The sequence below is a fragment of the Eleutherodactylus coqui genome, chromosome 10 (genome assembly GCF_035609145.1).
Source record: "Eleutherodactylus coqui strain aEleCoq1 chromosome 10, aEleCoq1.hap1, whole genome shotgun sequence".
NCBI lineage: Eukaryota > Metazoa > Chordata > Amphibia > Anura > Eleutherodactylidae > Eleutherodactylus > Eleutherodactylus coqui.
The window spans coordinates 24,377,216-24,403,606 of record NC_089846.1 but is presented as its reverse complement, the minus strand read 5'-3'; the positions used below and the strand labels follow the sequence as shown (position 1 = coordinate 24,403,606).

Sequence of the window (26,391 nt, the reverse complement as noted above, 5' to 3'; positions counted from 1 at the left end):
ATTTTCTATTTCTTTTCAGAGTTCAGTCGCCGCTCCTTCATGTACATCTGAATGTCAACAGGACAGATTGTCAGAGGGTGCGAGGTACGACCACTGAATTATGGTTATTGAACTTCTTACTGTATGTTTCCCTTCAAGACGTCCAGGAACTGAGCTGAGTATAAGGCCTCATGCACACGGGCGGATTTGAATTGCAAAATACGCAATCGGCACCCGCACGGAAGATCCGCAGTTCAAGCCACCCACAGGAAAGCATGGAGCGTCCGCACCTCCATGCACACATGCGAATTTGTTTTGCGTATTTTTTGTGCATGCTCTAATTTACCGTGGATGGGCTCCATTGATCTCTATGGAAGCAAGCGGTCTGCAAAGCAATTGCGGATGCACTGCAGATTTGGAGGCAGATACCTCTCTGGTTGCTTGGAGGCCAAGCAGGGAGGAGGGGGAAGTGGGAAGGCAGGCACTTTGGGCTTGCAATCTTTTTTTTTTTTTTCCATGCGGATGATCTGCAATGCATCTGCGTACATCCGCACAGATAAAAATCGCACCCGCAATACCCGGCAAGCATTTAAAAATAATTTTCGCACTTACCGTGTGCACGAGGCCTTACTGCAGACAGCATGCATCAATGTCTGCAGCAGTGTGACAACCTATGGACCATGCACACGGCATTGACATGCGGACCAACCTTACACCGAGTCCTTATAAGTCCCGTCAAACTGTCAAATCCCTTTAAGAAAAAAAAAAAAAGACTTTTTTAACCCTTTCCAATCCACTGTTTGACCTCTGAAGACATTATGATTTAAGGCTGTACAGCTCCGATGTTGGAAGACGTCCGCCGGGGTTCTCTTACTGTATATTGCCAGCCTCTCTGCTGTCGGAGCCTATCCAACGTGTCACCTCATGCAGTACTGGCTTTAGCCAGCAGATAGCGACGTTGTATAACGGCAGAAAAAGAGTAAGCCCCCTAGGAAAACCTGGATAGAAATTGGATTGGAAAGGGTTAAATGTGGCAAAAATCAAAGCTCATCCCAGAATGCTTTTATCTTGTAGCAGTTCACAGCCAGAGACCAGAAAGAAAGGTGACAATGACTTCAATGACAGCGCCTCCGACACCAGCGGGGAAGGCGTTCGGAAGGGAAGTGGACTGCCCATCCAGGATCAAGCGGGTATGATGTCATTTCTCCACCTATTACCGTCTTACTGGAAGCAACTTGTACATCCCGGACTTGGTAGATAATGCAATGACCCCTGGAACTGCTTATGTAATCAGTTTTCAGAATATCAGAATATAAACTTGTTTCTTTAAAGGGGTTGTACATAACTGGAAAAAGGGATGTGCTGTGTTATTAGAAACAGCGCCACCTTTGTCAACAAGCTCTGTCTGGTATTGCAGCTCAGTCCTATTCACTTGAAAGAGGCTGATCTGCAATATTAGACAGAACCCAGCCCATGCAAGGCAAGAGGGGTGCAGTTTCTGGGAAAAAGGGGGGAAAAAACAATCATACACCCCCTTTAACATAGCGATAGGATGGGAACTTGGCTGCATATTCTCATTTTAAATGGGGTGTCTGCTCTAATTAACCAATTTTGACTATATCCTCATAAAGCTAATATGGGGTCTCCCCAGTTGGATTCCCCTACAAGGAACTGTAGGACCCATTTTGGGAGGTCATTCATATCCACTGACAATAATGGAAGTTTTTGGCTCCTAGCAGACACCTTATTGAACTGAGGACTCCTTCACACAGGCGAGGGTGATATCAGGCTGTGAATCCCGCCCCCCATATCACGCTTCCCACCATGTGAAAGTCCCACAGATGCGAGGCGTTTTCATGTGAAAATAGCCTTGCATCACTGCAGGGATGAAGGGATTCCCCCTGCCGCTACTGTCACAGCCACGGCAGAGGATCGCAGTTTTCCCATTGCTTTCGATGGGGCCGATGCTGCCCATTGAGAACAATGGTCAATCTTGCAGAAAGATAGAACATGCTGCGATGTGTTTCCTACTGAGCATCGCATCGCAGTACTATGCAGGAAAACATCACTAATGTGAATGAGCCCATTCAAAAGAAAAAAGGAAATTGAGTACTCCCCTATCCTGGCAGCTCTGCAATCCCGATACCCACTGCAGAGAACCCAAAAGTGGAGGCAGGCAGTCACGTGCCATACGTTGTGCATGTCGCCACTCATCCACTTGCAGGCTACAGTGGCGATTCCCTTGTGGGCACTGAAACCTCCGAGTGGCTGAGTGGTCACATGCACAATGAACAGCACACGCCTCCCCCCCCCCTCCCGGCCGCTGCTTCTTCCGGGTTCCGTGCGGTGGGCACCGTGGCTGCAGCATTGGACAGGGAGCTGCCAAGATTGGCGAGTATTCAAATTTTCTTTCTTTTAAGGCCGTATAACCTTTTTTTTTACGTCCTAGGAAACACCTTTAATTGGGACTGCCTGCTACCCAGTTTCCCTGAAAATAAGACATACCCTGAAAATAAGACATAGCATGAATTTCCAGAATTTTTGAGGATGCAAAATGATTTTTCAGGCTTTTTGAGGATGCTTGAAATATAAGCCCTACTCCAACATTAAGCCCCAACAGTTATTTAAAAAAGTCAATTTAAATAGTGTCCAGGCAGCTATACATGTAAAAAAGTTAAACCTTTTTGAACAAAAATTAATATAAGACACTGTCTTATTTTCAGGGAAACACGGTATTAGCCAGAAGAGAGATTTCTGGCAAATGCTAGAAGACCTTAGGATTCATCAAATATGTTTTCCAGGACTTGACTATTGATGATCTATCCTCAGGACCCCCACTGATCAGCTGATTGAAGAGGCAGCAGTGCTCATGCTTTCTTCTCAAACTTGTGACATCATGTTCACCGGTCATCTGACCTAAGAGCAGCTCAGTCACATTCAACTGACTGAGGTGCTATACCAGGCACAGCCACTACACAATGTACAGTGCTGTGCCTAATGTGCACTAAAGTGACTACGGTGCTCATGTGAACGCAGCTGTCACTTCAAACAGCTGATCGTGGGGTCCCTAGGGGTAGACCCCACCAATCACAGAGCAGCTTCTATTTTAGCACAGCAGTTTCAAAAATGAAAGCTGAGTTCTGATTTTCCTTTAGACAGTATTGATAAATGGGGCCCAATGTGTGTCATAAGTATTAAAACTGAAAAATGATCTTATATTCCAGAATCTCTGCGTACGGAGAAGTCAGCAGCCCATCGCAGCGCAGAAAGCCAAATCATTCACCGCAGCAACAGGTCTCTATACAGCGGGCACTATACACTGCAATACCAGAAGGACTATGCCATGCCTTACTCAATGGCTCCCCCTTATTATAGCACCTATAATCCTAGGATCTACAATGGCCAGCCTCTCCATCATACTATAAAGGACTCCTATTACCACGTCCACCGCCAACCAGAGCCAAGAGAGTACGGGCAGGACCTGATCTACCGAAGTGCAACTTTATCACCGCCCAAGCTCTCCCGAGGGATCCGAGAACCAAGTTACTGTCCTGAAACTGCACCACAGTCCTGTTCTAATAAAGTAGCTTCGGCCTTCTAACCTCATGTGACCGATAACACGTAAATGACGAGCAGGCGTGATAAGAAAGCACACTGAGCTTTGGTCTATGGCAGCGATATACTAATCCCATCAGCTCCGCTCGTTCTACATGTTAACTCAAATTAAAGAGTCCCTCGGGTTTCCGGTTCCAGATAGATCAAGATGGCTCTACTTCTCTGCCTACCTGAAACACACTTTGCATTGGTAGTCTAGGTCACTGCCCACCGGTCTGATTGGCTAAGGCTCCTCATGTGAGTAATACTGACCAATTAGCAGTGTGCCGTGTTTTAGACTACTGATGGACTGCCAATACATATCTGATAGTCAGAGAAGTGGTGACCATCTTGGTTTGTCCAGGGCCGGAGGGTCACTTTAAAGGAACACGCCAGGGTAAAACTACTTTGTTGCCCAGTGTTGGGTTTTAGAATTTGGAGCTTGACATGGGCTCTTTATTTGGAGTTCTTTAAAATGTGTGGTATGAATAGACCCTGCAGCTCTTGCAGTGGGCATTACACAGAGTTTCGGATTAGCCTAGAGTGTTCCTTTAACCCTTTCCAATTCACTGTTTGACGTCTAAAGACATTCCGATTGAAGGCTGCACAGCTCCGATGTCGGAAGATGTCCGGCAGGGTATTCTTACTGTATATTACTGGCCACTCTGTTGTCAGGGGCCTCTCCTTCATGTCACATACTGCAGTACTAGGTCTAGCCAGCAGATGGCGGCATTGTATAATGACAAAGAGAAAGCCCCCTAGGAAACCCTGAATCCAAACTTGGATTGCAAAGGGTTGAGTCCCATCATGGATTTGTGAATTTCTTCTTCTATGAATGTGTTTTGGGTGTTTATCTCATATCATGTAAATAGGACTTTGACTTTGTATAGTAACGATTTACTTTTTCAATAAATATTTATTAAGATAATTAATTGCTTGCCCTCTGCTCTGTGACTGAGGTGGAACTAGCGTGAGCACAGACCCCCTAAACATTGGTTTTTTTTTCAGATTTTGTAAAATCCACACCAAATCCATGTTTGCTCGCACCCTGAAGACGTATTCTTCAATCCAAATTTTTCGGTGGAATACCCCTATAAGGAGTCTCTAACGGTGCATTGACACGAATGCTCGTGAGTTGCACAGGACACTGACACTCCGAACATGCATTGTGCAATGTGGGGGAGACGGCGCATCCGCATGTTCTATTCTCATGAGGGACTCGAAAATAGAACATGCTGCAATTTTTCCATCCCGCAGCATCACCGCAAGAAAGAAGTCACCCATGTAAATAGACCTATTGAAAATAATGGGCTCTATTTTTTTTTTTGCTCGTGTGATTGCGCCCTTCGGTCAGGAGGGGTATGAAAGAATGCTGCCATCCAATAGGTGGCGCTGCAAAGGTAGTAATTCTATCTTTCTTATTTGCATTGCACCCTTAGTCATATTTAGAATATTAGAATTTCATAAGGTACATATTTTCAAGTTTTAAATTCCAAATCTGAGATTTTAACCCTTTCCAATCCACCGTCTGAAGACCTTCTGATTGAAGGCTGTACAGCTTCGATGTCCGGCAGGGTATTCTTACTGTATATTACTGGCCGCTCTGTTGTTGGGTGGCCTCTCCAGCATGTCCCATACCGCATTACTGGCTCTAGCTAGAAAATGGCGCCATTGAATAATGGCAGTAAGAGAAAGCCCCCCTAGGAAACCCTGAATCCAAAATTGGATTGCAAAGGGTTAATAACTAGCCATATATGCCATTCAGTGTTCTGAAAAGTGTGACTACCCCGAGTGACATGTAATGATGGCAGTTAAAGGGGCCGCTACATAAGAGTCCCCCACCTTAGGATTGGATGAAAGAGGTTGTTGTCCTTGAGGGGGCCACTAAGTAGAGTCAGCCCTACAATTTACACCACACCCTGGTTAACAGGGCAATAGGGACTTTTGACGCGTCATTCCAGATACTGTTTGCCCCACCCAGCGCCCAGAGGGTGCAGTTCTTAAACAAAACGCTTCTTAAAACACAATCTTCAAACGACGGTACATATATTATAATCTATACCACAATAAGCCCGGCTTGACACAGGCGTAAACGCATTTACGCACGCATCCTTGTTGCGTTTTTGCACAGCTATTTGCTTACGCAAATCTTGCACATTCGCGTGCGAAAGAAAAAAAAAAAAAAAAAACCACAGCCACGGTTCCGTAATGGCTAAAGGCCTAATGCACAGGGAAATAGAACATGTTGCATATTTTTTTGCGCAATGGAATTGCGCATGCAAAGTATGCGCTTGTGAACTAACCCATCTAAATCAATGGGTTCTATTCACTGTATCGTACACAAATATGTTCATGTGACACAGGTCTTAAGGGTGCAAATACAGTCATGTGAATCAGGCCTAAAACTCAAGGGTCTACAATGGCCGCAGTGCTGGTCTGCCAGCCGTCTGAAATACAGAGATAAGCTAAGAAACACCTTAAGTTTTCAAACAAGTAGGTCATCAATATCTAAAGGCCCCACTACACAGAACGATCATCAAAGGAATGAAAATGAACGATAATCATTTAGTGTAAACGCAGCCAACGCTTGAAAGTTCGCTTTTCGTTCATTTTATGCCAGCATAAAAATCATTGTTGGCTCGTTCACTTCTCGTTTGGTTTAAATACAGCGAACGATTGCAAAAAGCTCCCTCCGAGATTCATCCAGTTTTTGAGAAACTGAGAGCAGTGGTAACCACGCAATCAAAAACGGAATGAATCTTGGAAGGGGCTTTTTGCATCAGTGAAGATTATGATATACGAGAGAGACAGAGCAGAAGTAACACGTTTGCTTTGTGGTGTCCCCCTAACATCAATTTATAGATCATAAAACTTTCACATCCCTTGTCACTGGACAAATGCAGTATTTACTGTTAGGGTTGGGCTGCGAGAACACGAGAAAACTATCGCCTCGCAGCGCAAAGACGCCGGTATAGGACCGGCATATCGCTAGTGTTTTCAATGGGGCCAGCTAAGGGCAGTGTGTCATTGGTTGAGCGCTCAGCCAATAGCTAAGCAGTAGCTGCTATTGGCTGAGCCCTCAGCCAATCTGCACAGCCCTTTCAGGAGGCGGGGATTTTTCAATCCCCGACTGCTGAAAGAGCTTAATAGCAGAGCCGTGGACGCAGCTGAGTGCCGAAGAGGTTAGTATAAATTTTTTTTTTTTTATACACACTTTTGGCAGATTATCGGGGAAGGGCTGATATTTCAAGCCCTTCCCCTATAATCATTCCGCAGGGCTTGGCAGAAACCATTGCTTTCAATGGAATCAGCAGAAGTGCCGATCCTATTGAAAGCAATGGGATAGAATGCCGGGGACATCTGCCACAGCTGTGTCAGAAGTCCCCGGCATTCTACTTCACTTTTCAATGGGGCTAGTGCTGCTGCCGCTGGCCCCATTGAAAAGACTGGCGATATGCCGGCGTGATGCCGATATCCCGGCATGATGCCGGCTTTTTTCTCTCACTGCGCTGCGAGACTTTAACTTTAGTCCCGCATCGCAGTGGAGAAAAAAAAACGCCAGTGGGTGTCCACCCTTATGCTCATCCCTTTCTGGTATTTATCTAAGTGCTATCAATCATATCATGTCTATTACCCCTTATACTGTTCTAGGAATTTGTTTCAAGCGCAAATTAATCACACCATGTCTGTGCCCTCCCATGTGATCATGTGTATATGTTTTTATAGAACTACATCTTTAGATCTATTCCATTATGCCTGATGAAGGACCCTGAGAGGTTTGAAAGCTCGCTAGAACACCATGTATTTTATTGGCCATTAAAAAGGTATCATATCTACAAGATTACTTGGACTAGACACTTTGCCCGACTAGCTAACACGGTACCAAACCTTTTTTCGTTTTACCTCAAAAAAAAAAAAACTAAACGGAAAATCTAGTCTACATTAACGATTTTGCCTTCCATACTGACAGGGTGGGTGATGCCCCTACAGGTAACCCAGTGGTCTCCGCCCCAGCGGGTAGATCTGTCTAACCCGGGTGTCCGTTGCTTCTCCTGGCCCCCTGCTCTATATATATCCTTGCAAGGACGAGCATTGCTATACGTTGTGCAGAAGGTAAGGTTATGGCGCCCAGAATCTATTCTCTACGGAAGTTGCTGAGTGGAGTTGTTAAGGAGCTGGGCTATGATCCAGTAAGTGGCACGCTCTGTAGCCAATTTTTCCCTATGGAGCCTTTGTTTTTGTCGCATTGCACGAAATCCCAGTTTTCATGCGATGTGACTAACATTATATAAAGCGCTACAAAGTCATGCAAGAAAATTGCGACCAGCAGCGATTTCACCGCGAGAAAACACAACGATAACGCTCTAAAATCATGGGAACAAAGCTGTGATGTCGCAACGATTTTCTTGCGGCGATATTGCTGTCACCTATGTGAAAGAGGCCTTGGACCTCTTAGCAGCCACCATAAAAAGGTGTATGGGCGGTCGGTAAATAGGGATGAAAAAGGTAAACCCTTAAAGGGGTTGTGCTAAGGTGACAACCTCTGTTCATATAACCTATTAAGACATATGAAGGTTACAGATCAGGGTCTCCTGCTGGGGATCCCCCTCTATGACCATAACGGAGAGCTGCTCTGTAAGAGCGGACTTTGAGCACGTCTTGTCTTACAGGATGGTGAATTGTATAGGGTCGTCTCTGATGGGCACTGGGGTGCCCCCCTTGTTAAATTAACATTTTCAATTCCATTCGTTCAGAGCAGTGGTTGCAGAAGTACAACTCCCAGAAGGGCAGCCTGTGGCATGATAGAAGTTGTAGTTGCAGTACAGCTTGGAAGCTGCCCACATAAACCGTTGGCAATGGGGCACAGAAAAAAAAAACAAAAAGAAAAAAAAAAAAATGGACAAATCACTTTCTAAAAATTCATTTTATTTGCAAAAACAATCCGCATAAAAAGAACAATAAATATAGTTATATCTATTTACAGGCTTTGCATAAGTTAGAGACAAACAAAAGCAACGCTCTCCGGAGACAGACAGTCCGGGATCTGATGACGACTGTCCCCTGGGGTACCACCACCAGACGCAGCAGTCACACAGAAGACCCCCACATGCAACATCCTGGAGCCCCAATGACACAATATGGCTGCTATATACTCAACAAACAATGCCCTATATTCAATGGTTCTTTCCTCCATAATGCCACGGCTGGTCCAGTATGAAGCACAAGACTCAAAAAGACACACATACAGTATATTAGGGAACGATAAATGAGAATTGTGCAGAGATTGTGGCCCATCGCAAACAGTCAGACATCCCATTGGCTGCTATGGGCAGTGCCACCTTTATCTACCACGTCTTTCCTGCCATACAAGTATAATATACATCCACGCTGTGTGTTATCTAGTAATTAAATGAAGGGAACAAGGCCAGGGCTGCATACTGTGGTCATCGGAAGACCCCAGCAAGAACCAGAAGTAAGGCACTTATACAGTTCCACTGAGGTAGGCAGTGCACTGCAGGGCTGGTGAGGGAAGAGGAAAGGATTCTGGGTAGCTCAAGTTGATATGATGAAACTTGGCAGTTTTGTATTGTGGTAAGAAAGTGCTAAAAAGGTAAAAAAAAAAAAAGTCTTTTGTTCTGAAGAGTCTCCGGGTGTCATCCAGCGACGTTAGAGTTCCCGAAACACAGATCTTTTGATCAGATGGAAGAATGCACTAAAATTCTAGTCGGCGACCATCATCTGCATCTCCGAGTTATCTTCCCATAAAGAAGTCCTGTGTCGCTGCATCCATTATAGATCTGTGACTTTGTTTTCCACCAGGGCTGAGATCTGTTGTAAGCGGTACGCCAGCTGCATCTTCTGCCCGCTGGGATCCTCCTCCAGAGCGTGGCTGATCTGTTTACAGGGAAAGAAGGTTAGTGCGGCCATAAGACGCCGATAAAGCTAATTATAGGGAGCGGGCAAGCTCTTGTAACTGAGGAGCTGAAAAAATGTACAAGAACCTTCTTCTTGCAGGGCACACGTCCACGGGCGGTTTTTCACAGCGTATTACGCATGCGATGCACGGCCGCATAATACGCGGTGAATGGAGTCAATGGACTTTCATAGACCCATGCACATGTGTGTGTAGATACGCACGTAAAATAGATCACAGCATGCTCTATTGCTCAGCGTACCACGCAGCGTGATCCCTATACATTTGTATAGGCAGGGTATGCAGCGCTGTCCACATGCAATACATCGCTTATGGGCGGCTTTTTTATACGCAACCCTGCTATGAAACAGAGCGAGGTTTTGGGGGTTTTTTGTTGTTTTTTTTAAAAAAAGGGCCAAATTGCGCATGACTGCGTCCGTGTGCCAGCAGTACGGGTATTTACCAACACCGGTAAAACGCTGTGGGGAGACCCGCAGCATTTTACCAATACGGCCGCGGACATGAGGCCTAATGAGACAATGCTTCTCATAGAAAAGGCAAGAATTGTATTCTGTACAGCAGTACAGCTATCCATAGGCACACGATGGCCGACTACTTACTGGTACCTAAACCCAAAGGGGCCAGCACAACGGACGGGTCATATTCACAAATAGCGATAAGCAGATGCTGGATACGATTGGCCCTCATCTCTGGGGAAATATTTCATACTGAAGGCCAGCCCGTTTCTAGCGGCATCAAATGTCAAGGATCCAAAGGGCTCTCCCCGTATAGCTATGCTATGAAGATCCCTATGTCTATAGTCAGATTAAAGGGCTTGCCCGGGTGCAAGGCAATTTTTAAAAACCTGTCCTCTGCCCCGGCGATCCAGCGCTGCAGCCCCGCAGTTCTCCCGATGTTTTTTTTTTACACAGCTACCAACTGACTACTGCAGCCAATCAGAGGCCATTGTGATGAGGTGCCATCCTGCTGGCATTACTCCTCTGATGTGGTTAGGTGCCATCCTCCTGGCATCACCACTCAGATACTTGGAGCCATTCCGCCAAGAAAATGGCATGTGAGGGCTGTGGCCTCTGATTTGCTGTGGAGGCAAGGTGGTAGATGTTCTGAAACAAAGACCAGGAAGACTGCAGGTCTGCAGCGCTGGATTGCCTTGGAGCAGAGGACAGGTATGTGCCCCGGCTTTTATTGTCTGAACAGGCCTGGACCAATATCTAAAAATTTACCCGACACCTGGACAACCCCTTTAAGGACATGTTTGTCCACTCAAGTGTTCCTTCGATCGGCAACAGATCTACTGTATAGGTTCTCTGGGCTAAAGGAATGTTAAATGATGCATCACTCACTGGATCATAGTACTTGTTTATATAATTATATAGTTCTTGCAAGGCAACCAGGGAGTTCAGATCATCTGAGTGAATCTGGAAGAAGACAGTAAAAATATAAATAAGTATAAATATATTATTATATATATTATACACATAATATACATACATATACTCGTGTATACACAGACACACACACACTACTACTAAAGCACACCTGTAATTATATGTATACACACAGATGCTTTATTATGAAACACTGCAGTGTTTCATAATAAACACATTTTGAAGTTTGACTTGGAGCGGAGCTTCTCCCCTCCCGCAGCATGAAGACTGACAGCACTCTCCCCTTTAGCATATAGGGACAGAACAGTCACTCTGCATGTGGCAGGCAGGGAGAACCCGATGCGGTCCGCCTCAGTGACTCAAGAGCTCAGCTCCTAGTTAAACTTCAAAGTGTGTTTATTCTGAAGTGCTGCAGGGTTTCAGAATAAGACCTCCACGGGGCAATGTGCATGCCTGTACTGGGTTCAGGCAGCATTAAACCTGATAACAGAATCCCTTTAAACGAGGTCGGGCGAGTGCAGTGACCTCTTCACTACATTACAGGCACAGCGCTATAAATTTCATAGTGATGGTGCCTGGTATAGCAGCTCAATTCCATTCACTTGGAACTGAACTGCTCTAAGGCCACGTGACTGATGAATGTGATGCCACTAAGCTGAGAAGAGGCCATATTGCTCACCTGAGCACCAATCCTCAAAACTGTTGATCAAAAGGGGTCCTAATCAGCAGACCCCCACGATCAGATATTGAGGACCTATCCTGAGGACAGGTGGTAAGTATCTTAATTCTAGAAATCCCCTTTAAATCTTATTTTGCATTGGAATCTAATATAACGAATACCCTGAGCCTTGAGATATACTCACCCCTGACAGCTCGGTGAGGGAGGAGTTCATCTCCTGGTAACTGGCTGGAGTGGAGTCTGCAATGTCAGCATAGTACCTGTAAATGGAAGGACAAGATATAAAAAAAATCATGCATCACAGATAGATGTACCGTATTAGGAAAAAACGAACAACTTCAAGGTACATATAATATTTTGTATAGTTTGTATCAAACAAATTTTTTTTTTGGGGGGGGGGGGGGGAGGGATTCAACTACTTGTTTTAGGAATTTTTCATTTTTATGGCGCTCAGCATGCAGAATAAATAATGTGATAACATTCCCTGGTTACTGTGATTCTAGTGATACATTTCTTTCATGTTTTGCCATTTTTGTGGCAATTTCATAGTTTTAGATAATTTGCCAAGCCTTATAGGCCACCCTGATGGTGGCGCCAGAGGCCATCTTTCAAGCCTTCTGGTGCCATAGAAACCTATATGGGACCCTGTGTTCATATCGCAGGCAGGGTTTCAATAGGTGACAGAAGGAGCACCCTCCCTCTGCCAGCCTTTTGCATGCCATGGTTGCATGGACTACTGCATGTAAACAAGTAACTAGTGGGGATTGGTGGTTTCTTTGGTCCCTGCTGTTAAGAGTACGTGCCAGGCTGTCAGACAGCTGAGCAGCTTCTTAACGGCCGCTGTAAAAAGCAGCATGGGTGGTTGTTAAGGGGTAAATTTTCCCTAACTTGTCTGGAACATAACATGGGTACTGTACTACTGCTCAGGGTGTACGCCCCTCCTAATATATCCAGGGTGCTTAAAGGCCCATTTAGACCCAATGATTCGCGCTTAAAAGACTGCTTTGAGTGAGAATCGTTGGGTCTAAATGGGCCTTTAGAGCGGCCGAGCTACACTGTAATTCGTCTGTCCCTCTTGGTGGATTAACCGAGACAGATGATCACTTGGCTGAATCAACAGTGTCGGCACCGCACTCCTGGGGACACCAGTTACCATACAAGTGACCCCAAGACCAGGCAGCCTCTGAGGTCTTCTACAATGGATTCATATGTACTTACTTCTCCACAAGCTGCTTGTATCGCGGGATTTCACGAGCATATAGTAATTTATTGACAGGCGAGTCCTATAATGAAGAGAGAACAAAGTCATCCCAGACCCCAAACATACATAAATCCATCAACCTCCTCTCTAATCCTTGTACTCACTCTGCCCACTTTATGCTCCGAGATGGTACACGAGTCGATGAAGGTCTGGGCAATGACTGAAAGGATGGAATCTACGTTCTCTGACACCTCAATATCAAAGACCATCTGCGGGTTCTTCAGGACGAGCACCCAGAACCTCTGCATCAAGCTGTGGCCAAAAGAAAATAAAAAAAATAAAAATAAAAAAACCAATGAGTGTCAGTCCATTAGTAAAACAACTTTCTCTAAGTATGGGTTATGTTTCTGCTTTTTTTTCAATAAATCCCTTATTTTCTATAGAAAACCACCTCACTGTGATAAGTCCGCTTTTAGTCTGCTCCCCCTAGAGGCGGCTGCATGAGACTGAAAGCCTTATATTTAACAAACCACTGGGGAATCTGGCCCAATGGCAAAGAAACAAAGCTCCAGTTGGGTGGGGTTCCCTGGTGGCTGCAAGCATTTGTACCAGCTGGGGGGAGGAGGGGCCCAGTTGTCTACAAGTATTAGTACCAGCTGGGGAAGGGGGTCCCTGGTGTCTACAAGCATCTGTGCCAGCTGGGGGGAGGGAGGTCCCAGGTGTCTACAAGCATCTGTTCCAGGTGAGGGGAGGGGTCCCAGGTGTCTACAAGCACCAGTGCCAGCTGGGGGGAGGGAGTTCCCAGGTGTCTACAAGCATCTGTGCCAGCTGGGGGGGAGGGAGTTCCCAGGTGTCTACAAGCATCTGTGCCAGCTGGGGGGGAGGGAGTTCCCAGGTGTCTACAAGCATCTGTGCCAGCTGGGGGGAGGGAGTTCCCAGGCGTCTACAAGCATCTGTGCCAGCTGGGGGGAGGGAGTTCCCAGGCGTCTACAAGCATCTGTGCCATCTGGGGAGAGGGAGGTCCCAGGCGTCTACAAGCATCTGTGCCATCTGGGGAGAGGGAGGTCCCAGGCGTCTACAAGCATCTGTGCCAGCTGGGGGGGAGGGGCCAGGCGTCTACAAGCATCAGTGCCAGCTGGGGGGGGGGGGGAGGGAGGGGCCAGGCGTCTACAAGCATCTGTTCCAGCTGAGGGGAGGGGTCCCAGGTGTCTACAAGCATCTGTGCCAGCTGAGGGGAGGGGTCCCAGGTGTCTACAAGCATCTGTGCCAGCTGGGGGGAGGGAGGGGCCAGGTGTCTACAAGCATCTGTGCCAGCTGGGGGGAGGGAGGGGCCAGGTGTCTACAAGCATCTGTGCCAGCTGATGGGAGGGGTCCCAGGTGTCTACAAGCATCTGTTCCAGCTGAGGGGAGGGGTCCCAGCTGTCTACAAGCATCTGTGCCAGCTGGGGGGAGGGAGGGGCCAGGTGTCTACAAGCATCTGTGCCAGCTGAGGGGAGGGGTCCCAGGTGTCCACAAGCATCTGTGCCAGCTGGGGGGAGGGAGGGGCCCCAGGTGTCCACAAGCATCTGTGCCAGCTGGGGGGGAGGGAGGGGCCCCAGGTGTCCACAAGCATCTGTGCCAGCTGGGGGGGAGGGAGGGGCCCCAGGTGTCCACAAGCATCTGTGCCAGCTGGGGGGGAGGGAGGGGCCCCAGGTGTCCACAAGCATCTGTGCCAGCTGGGGGGGAGGGAGGGGCCCCAGGTGTCCACAAGCATCTGTGCCAGCTGGGGGGGAGGGAGGGGCCCCAGGTGTCCACAAGCATCTGTGCCAGCTGGGGGGGAGGGAGGGGCCCCAGGTGTCCACAAGCATCTGTGCCAGCTGGGGGGGAGGGAGGGGCCCCAGGTGTCCACAAGCATCTGTGCCAGCTGGGGGGGAGGGAGGGGCCCCAGGTGTCCACAAGCATCTGTGCCAGCTGGGGGGGAGGGAGGGGCCCCAGGTGTCCACAAGCATCTGTGCCAGCTGGGGGGGAGGGAGGGGCCCCAGGTGTCCACAAGCATCTGTGCCAGCTGGGGGGGAGGGAGGGGCCCCAGGTGTCCACAAGCATCTGTGCCAGCTGGGGGGGAGGGAGGGGCCCCAGGTGTCCACAAGCATCTGTGCCAGCTGGGGGGGAGGGAGGGGCCCCAGGTGTCCACAAGCATCTGTGCCAGCTGGGGGGGAGGGAGGGGCCCCAGGTGTCCACAAGCATCTGTGCCAGCTGGGGGGGAGGGAGGGGCCCCAGGTGTCCACAAGCATCTGTGCCAGCTGGGGGGGAGGGAGGGGCCAGGTGTCCACAAGCATCTGTGCCAGCTGGGGGGGAGGGAGGGGCCAGGTGTCCACAAGCATCTGTGCCAGCTGGGGGGGAGGGAGGGGCCAGGTGTCCACAAGCATCTGTGCCAGCTGGGGGGGAGGGAGGGGCCAGGTGTCCACAAGCATCTGTGCCAGCTGGGGGGGAGGGAGGGGCCAGGTGTCTACAAGCATCTGTGCCAGCTGGGGGGGAGGGAGGGGCCAGGTGTCTACAAGCATCTGTGCCAGCTGGGGGGGAGGGAGGGGCCAGGTGTCTACAAGCATCTGTGCCAGCTGGGGGGGAGGGAGGGGCCAGGTGTCCACAAGCATCTGTGCCAGCTGGGGGGGAGGGAGGGGCCAGGTGTCCACAAGCATCTGTGCCAGCTGGGGGGGAGGGAGGGGCCAGGTGTCCACAAGCATCTGTGCCAGCTGGGGGGAGGGAGGGGCCAGGTGTCCACAAGCATCTGTGCCAGCTGGGGGGAGGGAGGGGCCAGGTGTCCACAAGCATCTGTGCCAGCTGGGGGGAGGGAGGGGCCAGGTGTCCACAGGCATCTGTGCCAGCTGGGGGGAGGGAGGGGCCAGGTGTCCACAGGCATCTGTGCCAGCTGGGGGGAGGGAGGGGCCAGGTGTCCACAGGCATCTGTGCCAGCTGGGGGGAGGGAGGGGCCAGGTGTCCACAGGCATCTGTGCCAGCTGGAAGGAGGGAGGGGCCAGGTGTCCACAAGCATCTGTGCCAGCTGGGGGGAGGGAGGGGCCAGGTGTCTACAAACATCTGTGCCAGCTGGGGGGAGGGGCCAGGTGTCCACAAGCATCTATGCGATCTGGGGGGAGGGGCCAGGTGTCTACAAGCATCTGTGCCATCTGGGGGGAGGGAGTTCCCAGGTGTCTACAAGCATCTGTGCCATCTGGGGGGAGGGAGGTCCCAGGTGTCTACAAGCATCTGTGCCATCTGGGGGGAGGGAGGTCCCAGGTGTCTACAAGCATCTGTGCCAGCTGGGAGGAGGTCCCAGGTGTCTACAAGCATCTGTGCCAGCTGGGGGGAGGGGCCAGGTGTCTACAAGCATCTGTGCCAGCTGGGGGGAGGGGCCAGGTGTCTACAAGCATCTGTGCCAGCTGGGGGGAGGGGCCAGGTATCTACAAGCATCTGTGCCAGCTGGGGGGAGGGGCCAGGTGTCTACAAGCATCTGTGCCAGCTGAGGGGAGGGGGTCCCAGGTGTCTACAAGCATCTGTGCCATCTGGGGGGAGGGAGGTCCCAGGTGTCTACAAGCATCTGTTCCAGCTGAGGGGATGGACCCCAGGTGCCTACAAGCATCTGTGCCAGCTGAGGGGAGGGGCCAGGTCTCTACAAGCATCTGTGCCAGCTGGGGGGAGGGGGGCCCAGGTGTCTACAAGCATCTGTGCCAGCTTGGGGGAGGGGGGTCCCAGGTGTCTACAAGCATCTGTGCCAGCTGGGGGAAGGGGGGTCCCAGGTGTCTACAAGCATCTGTGCCAGCTGGGGGGAGGGGAGTCCCAGTTGTCTACAAGCATCTGTGCCAGCTGGGGGGGGGGGGGGGGGTCCCAGGTGTCTACAAGCATCTGTGCCAGCTGGGGGGGGGAGGGGGGTCCCAGGTGTCTACAAGCATATGTGCCAGCTGGGGGAGGGTGGGAGGGTCCCTGGTGTCTACAATAATCGACAAGGTTAGCACCTGTCCGCTGCCCGGGAGCTACAAAGATCAGTGGTTTGCTGGGCCAATGTACTACTGCATAGAGGTGATTTTTGCAGGAAGCAGACAGCTCTGTTTCCACTGCAGTGGCCAGGCTTGGCATTACACCCATTCACTTCAATGGGAACTTTACCAATAATACCAAGCCTGCCACAGCAATGAGAAAGGGGCTGTCTACTTCCTGCAGAGATCAATTCAATGCTTAAGTACGCTAACCCAGAAAACATGTGATTGTAAGGGATCCCGGGTGGCGGACGTACACTGATCCATCAATGATAACCTACCATGTGGATAGGCCCATCTTTAGTTTGCCACTGTACAATCCCTTTAAAAGGTCTATAAATACTGGGCAACTAAAGCCTTAAAATGTCTGATTTTGGTTGTACTGACTTATCACATGAAAAGCAGCTCTGGAGCACAAGCTGCTTCTCTGACAAGCAAAACACACCGCATGCTAAAAGAATGGTAACATCAAGTTTTATTATTACATGTAGAGATACATTTTAATCCAAAGCCAACTGTACCCACCTGTGTGTCTTCCAGATGTGGACTGTCTCCTTATCTACAATTCCATGTTTCTCAGCCATTTCATCCAGGAAATCAAAGAAGTATTTGATGGCGATGGGGACCGGCCAGTTTACTCCCAACATGGCCTGGAAAGTGTCATCGACAAACTTCTGCAGTGTTCCCTGTGGGGGGGGTAAAGATACTTCAAGTCTCTGCTGCGTCAGATCATAAACCACCATCTTGGCTCGTCACCCTCCTCACCTTCATATACAGCAGGCGTGTTAAGTAGATTTCTGGAATGGCTTTGGCACGCTCTCTCTCCCGCAAGCTGCTGCGGCGCTGCTTACACACCTCCGGCTCTTCCACGGACTTTACCAGATGCCATATTCTGATACCACCATCTTCACCATCTTCTAGCATTGGAGTTTCTGCAGAGGACAGAAGTGATGAGACTACGAAGAAGAGTGATGTGGGCAGGGACAGGACTGGGTATATGACCTGAACACTCACTCTCTCCACCCATATAATTGTTGCTTGGCGTTTCACATTGATTATTATGCAGCCGCGGTATTAAAGTTACAGTTGCAGAATCTGGGACCTGTTAACCACAAGAGAAGAGAATTGTAAAACTTGGTCTGAGCTGCAGTCACAGATGCATCACACTTGATCCATTACCTTATAATGATTTAATGTATTCAGCCTCTTCCATTGACCCTGCACTAATGATGTCAGGTCCTCGTCTGAGAGAGTCAAATGGCCTGCCTGACCAGAGCGCCACTCTGTGGAGACATCAGATAAATACCATTACACTAAAATTCCAAACTGTGCACCCAGCATCGTGATGGGCATCTGCTACAAGAATATGTAGCTATAATAGAAACTTTGGTGACATTATGGAGTACTTGAGTTTACCATATGACGCCCCACATAATACTGAATATTGTCATCACCATATCAATTATTGGTAACAGGAGACATAACTCTGTAAAAGATCCCATCTCTTAAAAAGGGTTGCCCACTTTGGACAATCCCTTTTTGTTAGACTATACCCCTGATAAGCTGATCACAGGGTGCCTGCTGCAAGTGCTCAACTCCCCTACAGCACCTCCAGAGGGAAAATGAAGTACTACACTGTTCCCATTAAAATTAATGAGCTGCTCTCCCCTCTGGTTAATAGAGGACAGTCCTGAACTTGATGCATTTTCCATTAACTTATAATCACATATTAGGGTATTTGACCCATGAGTTCCCTTTTAAATATCTTGGACACGTAATTGCAGGGTGAATAGGCAGAAGTAATGCATCCTGGTCTTCGCGTGCAAAAGGCCTCCACTGTTTATGACAGGTAACTAAGCTACATTTTAATGGGGAGAGGCAAATTTGGGGGGGTTAGAAGTAGGTAAAGGGCACCATAGGTACAAACAGACCTTGACAGGAAAAAAGGCAATATCACATATAGAAAAAGCAAATGGCAAAAAGACCCATAAATAGAAAATGAAAAAAGCAAACAAAACCTGGGCTGAGTTAAAAACCCAGTCTTGTGCTGTATCAGTGAGGGTGATCCAAAGATACCCTAAAATTTAGTGCACAAACCTAAGGACTGCATACAGCAGTAGTACCTACTATACACTAGCAGGCCACGTCGCTCTCCACTATACATATGTTGAGAGTATCAACACTAGATAAAGCTGCCCCTGTATATACACGAGTCCCTAGCGGCAGATTCAGAGCTCAATATAACACTAACCGCTGAGCTAAACCTGTACTTAACTCTTAATGCCCCTCCAATATGTTTCACCACTAAACGTGGCATCATCAGGGGCATAGTAGTCTGCTATAGACTAGAGTTGTAGATATATCCCTGTTGGCCTTACCCAGGTCAAGCGAGTGGACAGGAGGTCGCAAGGAGAATAGCGTTCCTTTGTAAACATGGTTCAAAATCTTCCTTTTAACTTGTGTGATTGTGTCGGTGTCTAGTACTTTGACAGGAACCCGCTGTACTTCCGCGCCATTCTTCACTATAACAGTTAGAGTCATCTGCCGACACTCAATGTCTTCCCTCAGGAGCCGTCCATCATTCAGAGTGCGCTTGGCTTTACCAGTCACTGCGTCCACGGGGCCTTTATCCACCTGATACAGAATAGCGCGATACAACCTGTACAAAGGCTCTGCTGCGACCTCCTGTACGGAGAGAAAAGGCATGTAAGTATTACCATAAAAAAGCAAGAAGCGCTAAAATGTGGGGTAACCTATAATAAAATTATATTACACCTTCCTCTTCCGTTATGTCACTCTTACAACGCCGACGCTATTATAGCCTGCGTGAGTGTTCGGCCGACAGCTATATAATGTGCATGGACAGCTTCAGAATGGCATGGTATATTCTAGTAATATAATAAATCACGGTTGCATACCACAACCAGCAGCACCCGCTCTGCCACACAATCAATCCAAAAATAATAGGTTAGCACGCAAAGCTTCCACAAAAAAAACTTTTCTATATTTTATTCATTACAGTTAAAAAGATGTTACAGTACAACAGGGATGAGTCTCCAATGTGCAGCAGACAGGCGGAAGGAAGGCATACAACTAGAGATGAGCGAGCACGCTTGGATAAGTTTTTTCATGGAAGCTTTGCGTGCTGACCTATTATTTTTGGATGGTATATTCTAGGACTTCTGGGACCCCAGTCGATGCTGGCAAAAAGGCGGCACCAAGACCCTCGGATAGTAAGTCTGCCATCTCTGCTTCATAGTGGTGAAGTCTCATTAAAATATGAATACCTACCCTAAGGTAAGAGTGCAGGCAGATGGACATCCAGTTGGTCAGCAGCTTCTCCACTATAGTTTCTGTCCTGAAAACACAAAGAGGGGGATTTATGCTCGGGCGTGATCTGGCATCTACCAAGCAGGTCCGTATTGTGTATGGTTAAACATTTACCTGCGGAGTAGAAGTTTGGGATTTTTGGCTACACACTGGTCTATCAGATTACACAGTAGGGTCTTCATGACATCAGTCAGATACTCCAGTTTACCGTGCAGCGCTACAGTGAGCAAGGAGGCGGCATGACAGCGGTCGCGCTGCGATAACGTCACCTGGGCATCCAGTGTTTCGATTAGCTTGGGTAGAAGAGATGTTACATTTTTATTATCAGGTTAAAGTCTCACTTTATGTCAACTTCTTAATGAAAACTGTACATAGATTGAGCGTTAACTATCGGCTTCTACCTTGGTAAGGAAAAGCTTGTTATTGAGCAGGTTGGAGAGCTGAGTGAGGCCTTGCTCCACAGTGCTTCGTCTGCTCTCTGGGACATCCAAGCTCTTCCTGAGGGGCGAGATGGTGTCTCCAGGGAAGAAGATCTTTTCAGTATATGTCGTATAGTCGAGGAATGGAATGCCCGAGCCTTCGATGTCACTAGTAAGATCCATCATTTCGGTCACGAGATCTGAAAATGGAAAAAGTATGAATACAAATTCTAAAGCCAATGTGGGAAAAAAAACAGAAGGGACAAACATTGGGAAAATACCAGTAAACTCCTTTTTGCACTGATCTCCCACGCTGGTCTCCAGGTTCTCTAGTTGGACAAGGACCTTCTCATAATCCCGCTTTGCCTTCTTACTCTGTCGCCTGTAACAGACCAAAAGTTCACGAGTTACTCAGTAAAGTAAGAATTGTGCCTTTCATCTGTTTGTGACATATTTCTTATTGCCTAAATAGTGCCAATGGACATTTTATTGGAGACCTCCATTTAGTAGCGCGCTGGCCTTCAAAACCGTAGCAATTCGTCGTGGCATAGATTTCACAGGGGGTTTAAGTCTTTCTACAAGAATAGTCATCCATGCCAACAAGAGAGCTCCTTGTAATTGCCACAGATCAGATGGAGGTGCTGACATGTTCCGATCAGCTGACAGGAAGGGGTCATCGATTCATGCTGCTTGCACCAAATTCTGACCTCCCAGCAGCACGGGGCAAAAGAAATCTGGATTCATCCAACTAAGCGATGTTTTTCCACTGCTCAGTGATCCCATTTTTGCACTCTTTTGCCCACTGGACTCATGTCTGTTTTCTTTGATGGTGCAGGAACTGGTCATATGCTGTTATAGCTCATCTGTGCTAAGGAACAATGAGTTGTGAATTTGGATACATTAATTGTAGCACCATCATTGTATTCGGAGGCAATTTGCTTGACTGTTCACAGCCTGTTTGTCAGAACAATTCCTGACATCCTCCTCTGACCCCTTTTAATCGACATTTCCATCTCTTCCTGGATGGTTTTCTTTGATCACGCTATTCTCGGTATACTCTCTAAACCGTTATACAACTCCACAAAATTGGCCATGAAATCCTGGCCCTCGCTAGTCTAACACCGATGACCCGGCCTTGTTGGGAGTTGCTCAGATTGCTTGATTTTCCCATCTAATGTGGTTTCACACTGAAACTGATCCACTGAAAACTTATCACATGATTTTTACACTGCACTCTGGGGGTGAAGAGGGTTAACGGCTCTAATTTCCATACTGAGAATCTCAAATCATGTGAGAAACGAGCTCTCAGAAGAATAGGCCATTTAGTGCATTTTGCAGCGCTGTAAAGAGATCTCCGCCAATCACACCAGTCCCCGTCACCAGTAGGACTCCAGCATTCACTAGGACACCACAATTTATGATAAACCAGGGAAAGTAGTAACTGTACCTGTACATGAAGATGATTATTAGCACAATGGGAATGAGCAGAGCAGCTCCAACTCCTATTCCAATCTTGGCTTCTTTAGGGAAGGTAGATTGCCCCTCCTCATCATATTTCACTTGTCCGAGGTTAAAGCTGAGTTTTCCCATGTGCACCTAAGTAAAAGAAAGTATACGGCTGTTGCATGTCTGCAGGGTTATGTATACACAAGGGAGGGGGGTAAGAACAAAAACACTGTACTGGCGCATTTTGGTTCCTTTAAGACTACTAACCACAAACTCTGGCAGAGAAGTACTTTGGTCGAGTGGCTGCGGGGAGGAAAGAGGCGGCTCACAATACAAGTGGTTGTGGGTGAGAGTTTTCACGGTACACACACCATTTCCAATCATTGCTCGGACTTCTTGTTTGCTAATCCCAGAATCCAGATCCTCACCCTATAAAAACAGACAAGTCAAGTCGTGAATAGAGCAAAACTATGGACACAGGAAGTGGAAAAGGAGCTACTAAAATTCTTACAGGGCAGCAATAAAGCTTTATAAAAATATTCTTACAGATGCAGGATTTTCATACTGACAGAATAGAGCTGCAGTATACAATGTCACACCGTTGGGCAGCGGTTTAGTGTTCGCCTCAGCGCATGGGGGTCTCAATTGCAACCCTTGAATCCATCCATGAACATTACACTGATGTGCCAAAGGCCTACCGAGGCCAGCGGGAGGGACCCAGACAGCGCCTGCTAGGTAAGTATAAGACATCCCCCCAAAATAAGACCTAGCACCTCTTTTGGGACAAAAATGAATATAAGACAGGGTCTTATTTGGGGGGAAACATGGTATAAAGTGGCGTTACGTTAAGTGATGCTCTGGAACATCCGCACCTGAGTTCTGACATGAGTTAAAATGAACACCGGCCAGTGAGCTCATGGTAAGGCGACGTGAATTATAGAGTTCGAACAAGGCATCATAGTGGGTGTCAGACGGATGGGACGTTCCATTTCCAAAGTTGTGTGTACACATTTAAGATTTTTCGATCCACGGCGTCACCTCTGTACTGGGAATGCGTCATAGAAGGCACTACCACCCACAGAGGACAGCGTAGGGGTCACCCACAAGTGCTTAATGATTACGACCATTAGTGTCTAGCTAGAATTGTCTATGCGAGCAGAGTAGCGACTGCGACAAAAAACCCATCCACATTCAATGCAGGAAGCCCTACATGCATGTGCCGCAGGATATGGCAGCAGAAGACCCACCAGATGTCTCTGTTAACACCATGACACCAGACACCTGAGATCGTGAGGTTGCTAACTGGACTCTAGAGGACTGGCAACGCGTGGCATGGTCTGATGAGTTGTGATACCAATTGTTTCGGACTGATGGTAGGGATTGTGTGTGGTGCAGACCCCATGAAATGCAAGGTACTGTGCAGGCTGGTGGTGCTTTCATACTGGTGTGGGGCGAGTTCTCATAGAATGGATCAATTGGTCCGCCTAAACACATCATTGACTGGTGCCCGCTATGTTTCACTGCTTGGTGACCATTTGCAACCCTTCATGGGCTTCATGTACCACCACAATGATGGGGTGTCCCAGCAGGATAATGCACCAAGCCATCAGGCTCAAGTTGGTTTGAGGAGCATTCTGGAGAGTTCCTACGAATGGTGTGGTCTGCACATTCACCCAACATGAGCCGAATCGAGCATTTATGAGATGTGGTGGTGATGTCCATTTACACCCAAGCTCCTGCGCCTACAAATACGATGGAGCTATGGGTGGCTAGCCAGACGGCATGGCTCCACAATCCCCCAATGTCTTCTATCCATTTACAGAAACAATGCCATGTCAAGTTACTGCACTTCACCAGGCTAAAGGGGGTCCTACATGAGATTAGTTCCTGTCCCAAGACTTTTGGCATGCCAGTGTACATTCAATGTCCTCAGTTTGCAGAAGTAAGATGGCCGCACATAAGCAACTTTCTCACTTTCCAATGTATGTCTTTGACAGATATGAAAACAGTGCGAGTAAGTATGATTAGTTGTTTCTGTCAATCACTATACTGAAGGTAGAATGGCACATACACAGCCATCTCTGCTTCACAGGAAACTAGTTCTTAGTATTGTTAGAGATCTGAAGATGATCGATCATCATGCAGAGAGTATATGTGCTCTGATACTCCGTGTACTGTACACAATATAAAATACATAGATGGTATAGGTGAACCAGGGGATAGAAGAGCCCCCGAGGGAAGCCCGTCACCCACAACCTCTACACCAACTAAATGACCATCATACCTCTACATCTAGCACATTCCCAGGCTTCAGGCTATATGGTTTACTGGGGTTGTCACGGTTCAGAGGCTTCAGGACAGGGTTCTTCTGGTAAGTGAAATTCTCCCCGAGGCTACTGTATGGAATCCGAACATTGTCGAGTACAAACAATATATCCACAAGGATGGAGTTTTCGGGGACTGAGGGTGAAATGCACAACATAACTGTAGAGTTGTATTGGCGGCAATGTTCACTAATCTGAGAGCGGGAGGAGAAAAAAAATAATAATTAAACGACCGATTAAAGATACAAAACATGAATGTCTGAGTTTAAAATAAAGTATTAAGAGAAAGTTCTAAGAGGACCATGAATAAGCTCACCTCCTGGACGGGGCTAGGTACAAATTCTCTCCTTCGCCTCCTTCGCCGTTCTCCAGGTGTAGGTTCCTCCACCGGTGACCTCACCAGAGCGGACATACGTGGAGTCTGAACAACGTCCAGGTTCACACCAGTTACCACAACGGTCCGCCCTCCCCTATGGAAGATACAATGGAACATACATGAGACTCCAGCACCATAAGACTTAAAGGGTGTGTACTGAAAACTTTCTATTGAGGTCTTATTCTCCGAAATCTCTCACCCGCCCCCCTGCATGGTGCTCGGTCGAGTAATCAGTTACTAGACAAGACCAATGTTCGATTGAGCATCAGCCTTAAACGAGCATGCTCGTTCAGTTCTACCAGTGACTATTTTTAGGTGAGCTGAAATGAAGCGGCTAGTGAATTGCTCATCACCCGGTTGGTGGCCGTGTTCATACAGAACAATCATCACTTATATTCGCTCTATCAAGCGACTATTCGGACAATAGCTATTCCATATAAGGTCACCCTTAGCCCTCATTAATTGGCCCGCACTGCAGTACCCGGCACAGTCACACTTTTATGAATATAGGGGTCCTGATCTCCTGCCCTTCCCCCAGACCAAAGAATCCTGACTGAGGGGTTCCCAATGGTAAGACCTCCATAAACATACATTCATTGGCACATTCTTAGAATGGGCAATAGATATAACAAGCCCCAGAACAAAAATGCCTTAACCGAAGACCAAGTTTTCAGTTCCTACCCACCCATAGAAAGCTTTGGAAGGGTAAGCGGTAGAAATGATTGGGTTTTCTGTGTAGTTGTACAACAGGTCTTCTAGACGTCTTTCTGTTCTACCATATAACACACGGACCGACATCTCCTCCAGGACAGGACTGGGGCTCGTCTTACAACATATCTGGTCTTCTAATACATCCCCAAATCTGAGAAAGACAGAAAAAGGAATTAATTTTTCTAGATACAGACACCAGCACAAATCAAAGGATTAGAAGGGGTTGTCCAGGCAGTAAAACTTATAGCATAAGCCCAGTGACATCTTGTAGAACACTCCTCCAGACTATACTAATCCGTGTTGTCCCTTCTGGAATCAGGAGGCCGGAAAGAACAAAACAGGCGAGTATAGTCTAGTTTATTATTCCACAAGATGTCACTGAGCTAATGATACAAATGCTTCTTCCTGAACCTCCCCTTTACTACAAGAGAATATTACTAACACTTCACAAGGCAAATCCCCCACAGTCACAGTTATTTGGTCACCGGTCAACAGCTTGGAACCATAAATGGTGATCATTGTCCCTCCAGCCATGGGACCTCTTAGGGGATCCAGCGTGTGAAGAATGGGGTCCTACATGAAAAGAAAAAAAGGCTGTTATTAACATGAAGCCCTGGCCGTAAGTCCTAATATGCCAGATAAAGAATTATATGAGGGCGGGGGGCATACACAGAAATGTGAGGGTCACAATGAGAATGAGGCCTATACAAAAATCACAGAACTAAAAATGATAAAACTGGGGTGTTTGAAGCCACCACCAGGGGGAGCTCCATGCATGCAAAATCCAAATGGGGATTTTGGTGTTGAATTTACTCATGACAATGACTCATTACAATGAATGAAGCCCGATGTCACAATCCACAGAATTTCAGCAGTGGATCATGCTGTGGATTGTTGCTGCTGTGAGTGAATGCGGTTTGTTACAACTTCAGATCACATTGTACTGTACATTGCTGTGAAATTTCAGCATTCTGCAGCTGAAATTCCGCTACATGTGTACTC

At 47.7% G+C, this 26,391-nt stretch overlaps 1 protein-coding gene across 1 annotated transcript in view; it reads right to left on the bottom strand.

Annotated features, from left to right (window-relative positions):
* Nucleotides 1–8,478: 8,478 nt before the first annotated feature.
* The window catches only part of PLXNB3 (plexin B3), a 77,164-nt gene continuing 59,251 nt past the window's right edge, over nucleotides 8,479–26,391 (bottom strand). Inside the window, exons 16-35 of the mRNA XM_066580597.1 lie at nucleotides 25,832–25,962; nucleotides 25,364–25,540; nucleotides 24,619–24,772; nucleotides 24,263–24,496; nucleotides 22,246–22,407; nucleotides 21,980–22,128; nucleotides 20,814–20,914; nucleotides 20,515–20,732; nucleotides 20,228–20,406; nucleotides 20,075–20,141; nucleotides 19,162–19,468; nucleotides 17,963–18,066; nucleotides 17,798–17,885; nucleotides 17,549–17,715; nucleotides 17,309–17,469; nucleotides 12,941–13,088; nucleotides 12,794–12,858; nucleotides 11,760–11,835; nucleotides 10,852–10,926; nucleotides 8,479–9,468 (exon numbers count right to left, since the gene is read on the bottom strand). Coding sequence (XP_066436694.1) covers nucleotides 9,364–9,468; nucleotides 10,852–10,926; nucleotides 11,760–11,835; nucleotides 12,794–12,858; nucleotides 12,941–13,088; nucleotides 17,309–17,469; nucleotides 17,549–17,715; nucleotides 17,798–17,885; nucleotides 17,963–18,066; nucleotides 19,162–19,468; nucleotides 20,075–20,141; nucleotides 20,228–20,406; nucleotides 20,515–20,732; nucleotides 20,814–20,914; nucleotides 21,980–22,128; nucleotides 22,246–22,407; nucleotides 24,263–24,496; nucleotides 24,619–24,772; nucleotides 25,364–25,540; nucleotides 25,832–25,962 — 2,868 coding nt within the window. The 3' untranslated portion in view covers nucleotides 8,479–9,363. The remainder of the gene's footprint in view (nucleotides 9,469–10,851; nucleotides 10,927–11,759; nucleotides 11,836–12,793; nucleotides 12,859–12,940; nucleotides 13,089–17,308; nucleotides 17,470–17,548; nucleotides 17,716–17,797; nucleotides 17,886–17,962; nucleotides 18,067–19,161; nucleotides 19,469–20,074; nucleotides 20,142–20,227; nucleotides 20,407–20,514; nucleotides 20,733–20,813; nucleotides 20,915–21,979; nucleotides 22,129–22,245; nucleotides 22,408–24,262; nucleotides 24,497–24,618; nucleotides 24,773–25,363; nucleotides 25,541–25,831; nucleotides 25,963–26,391) is intronic.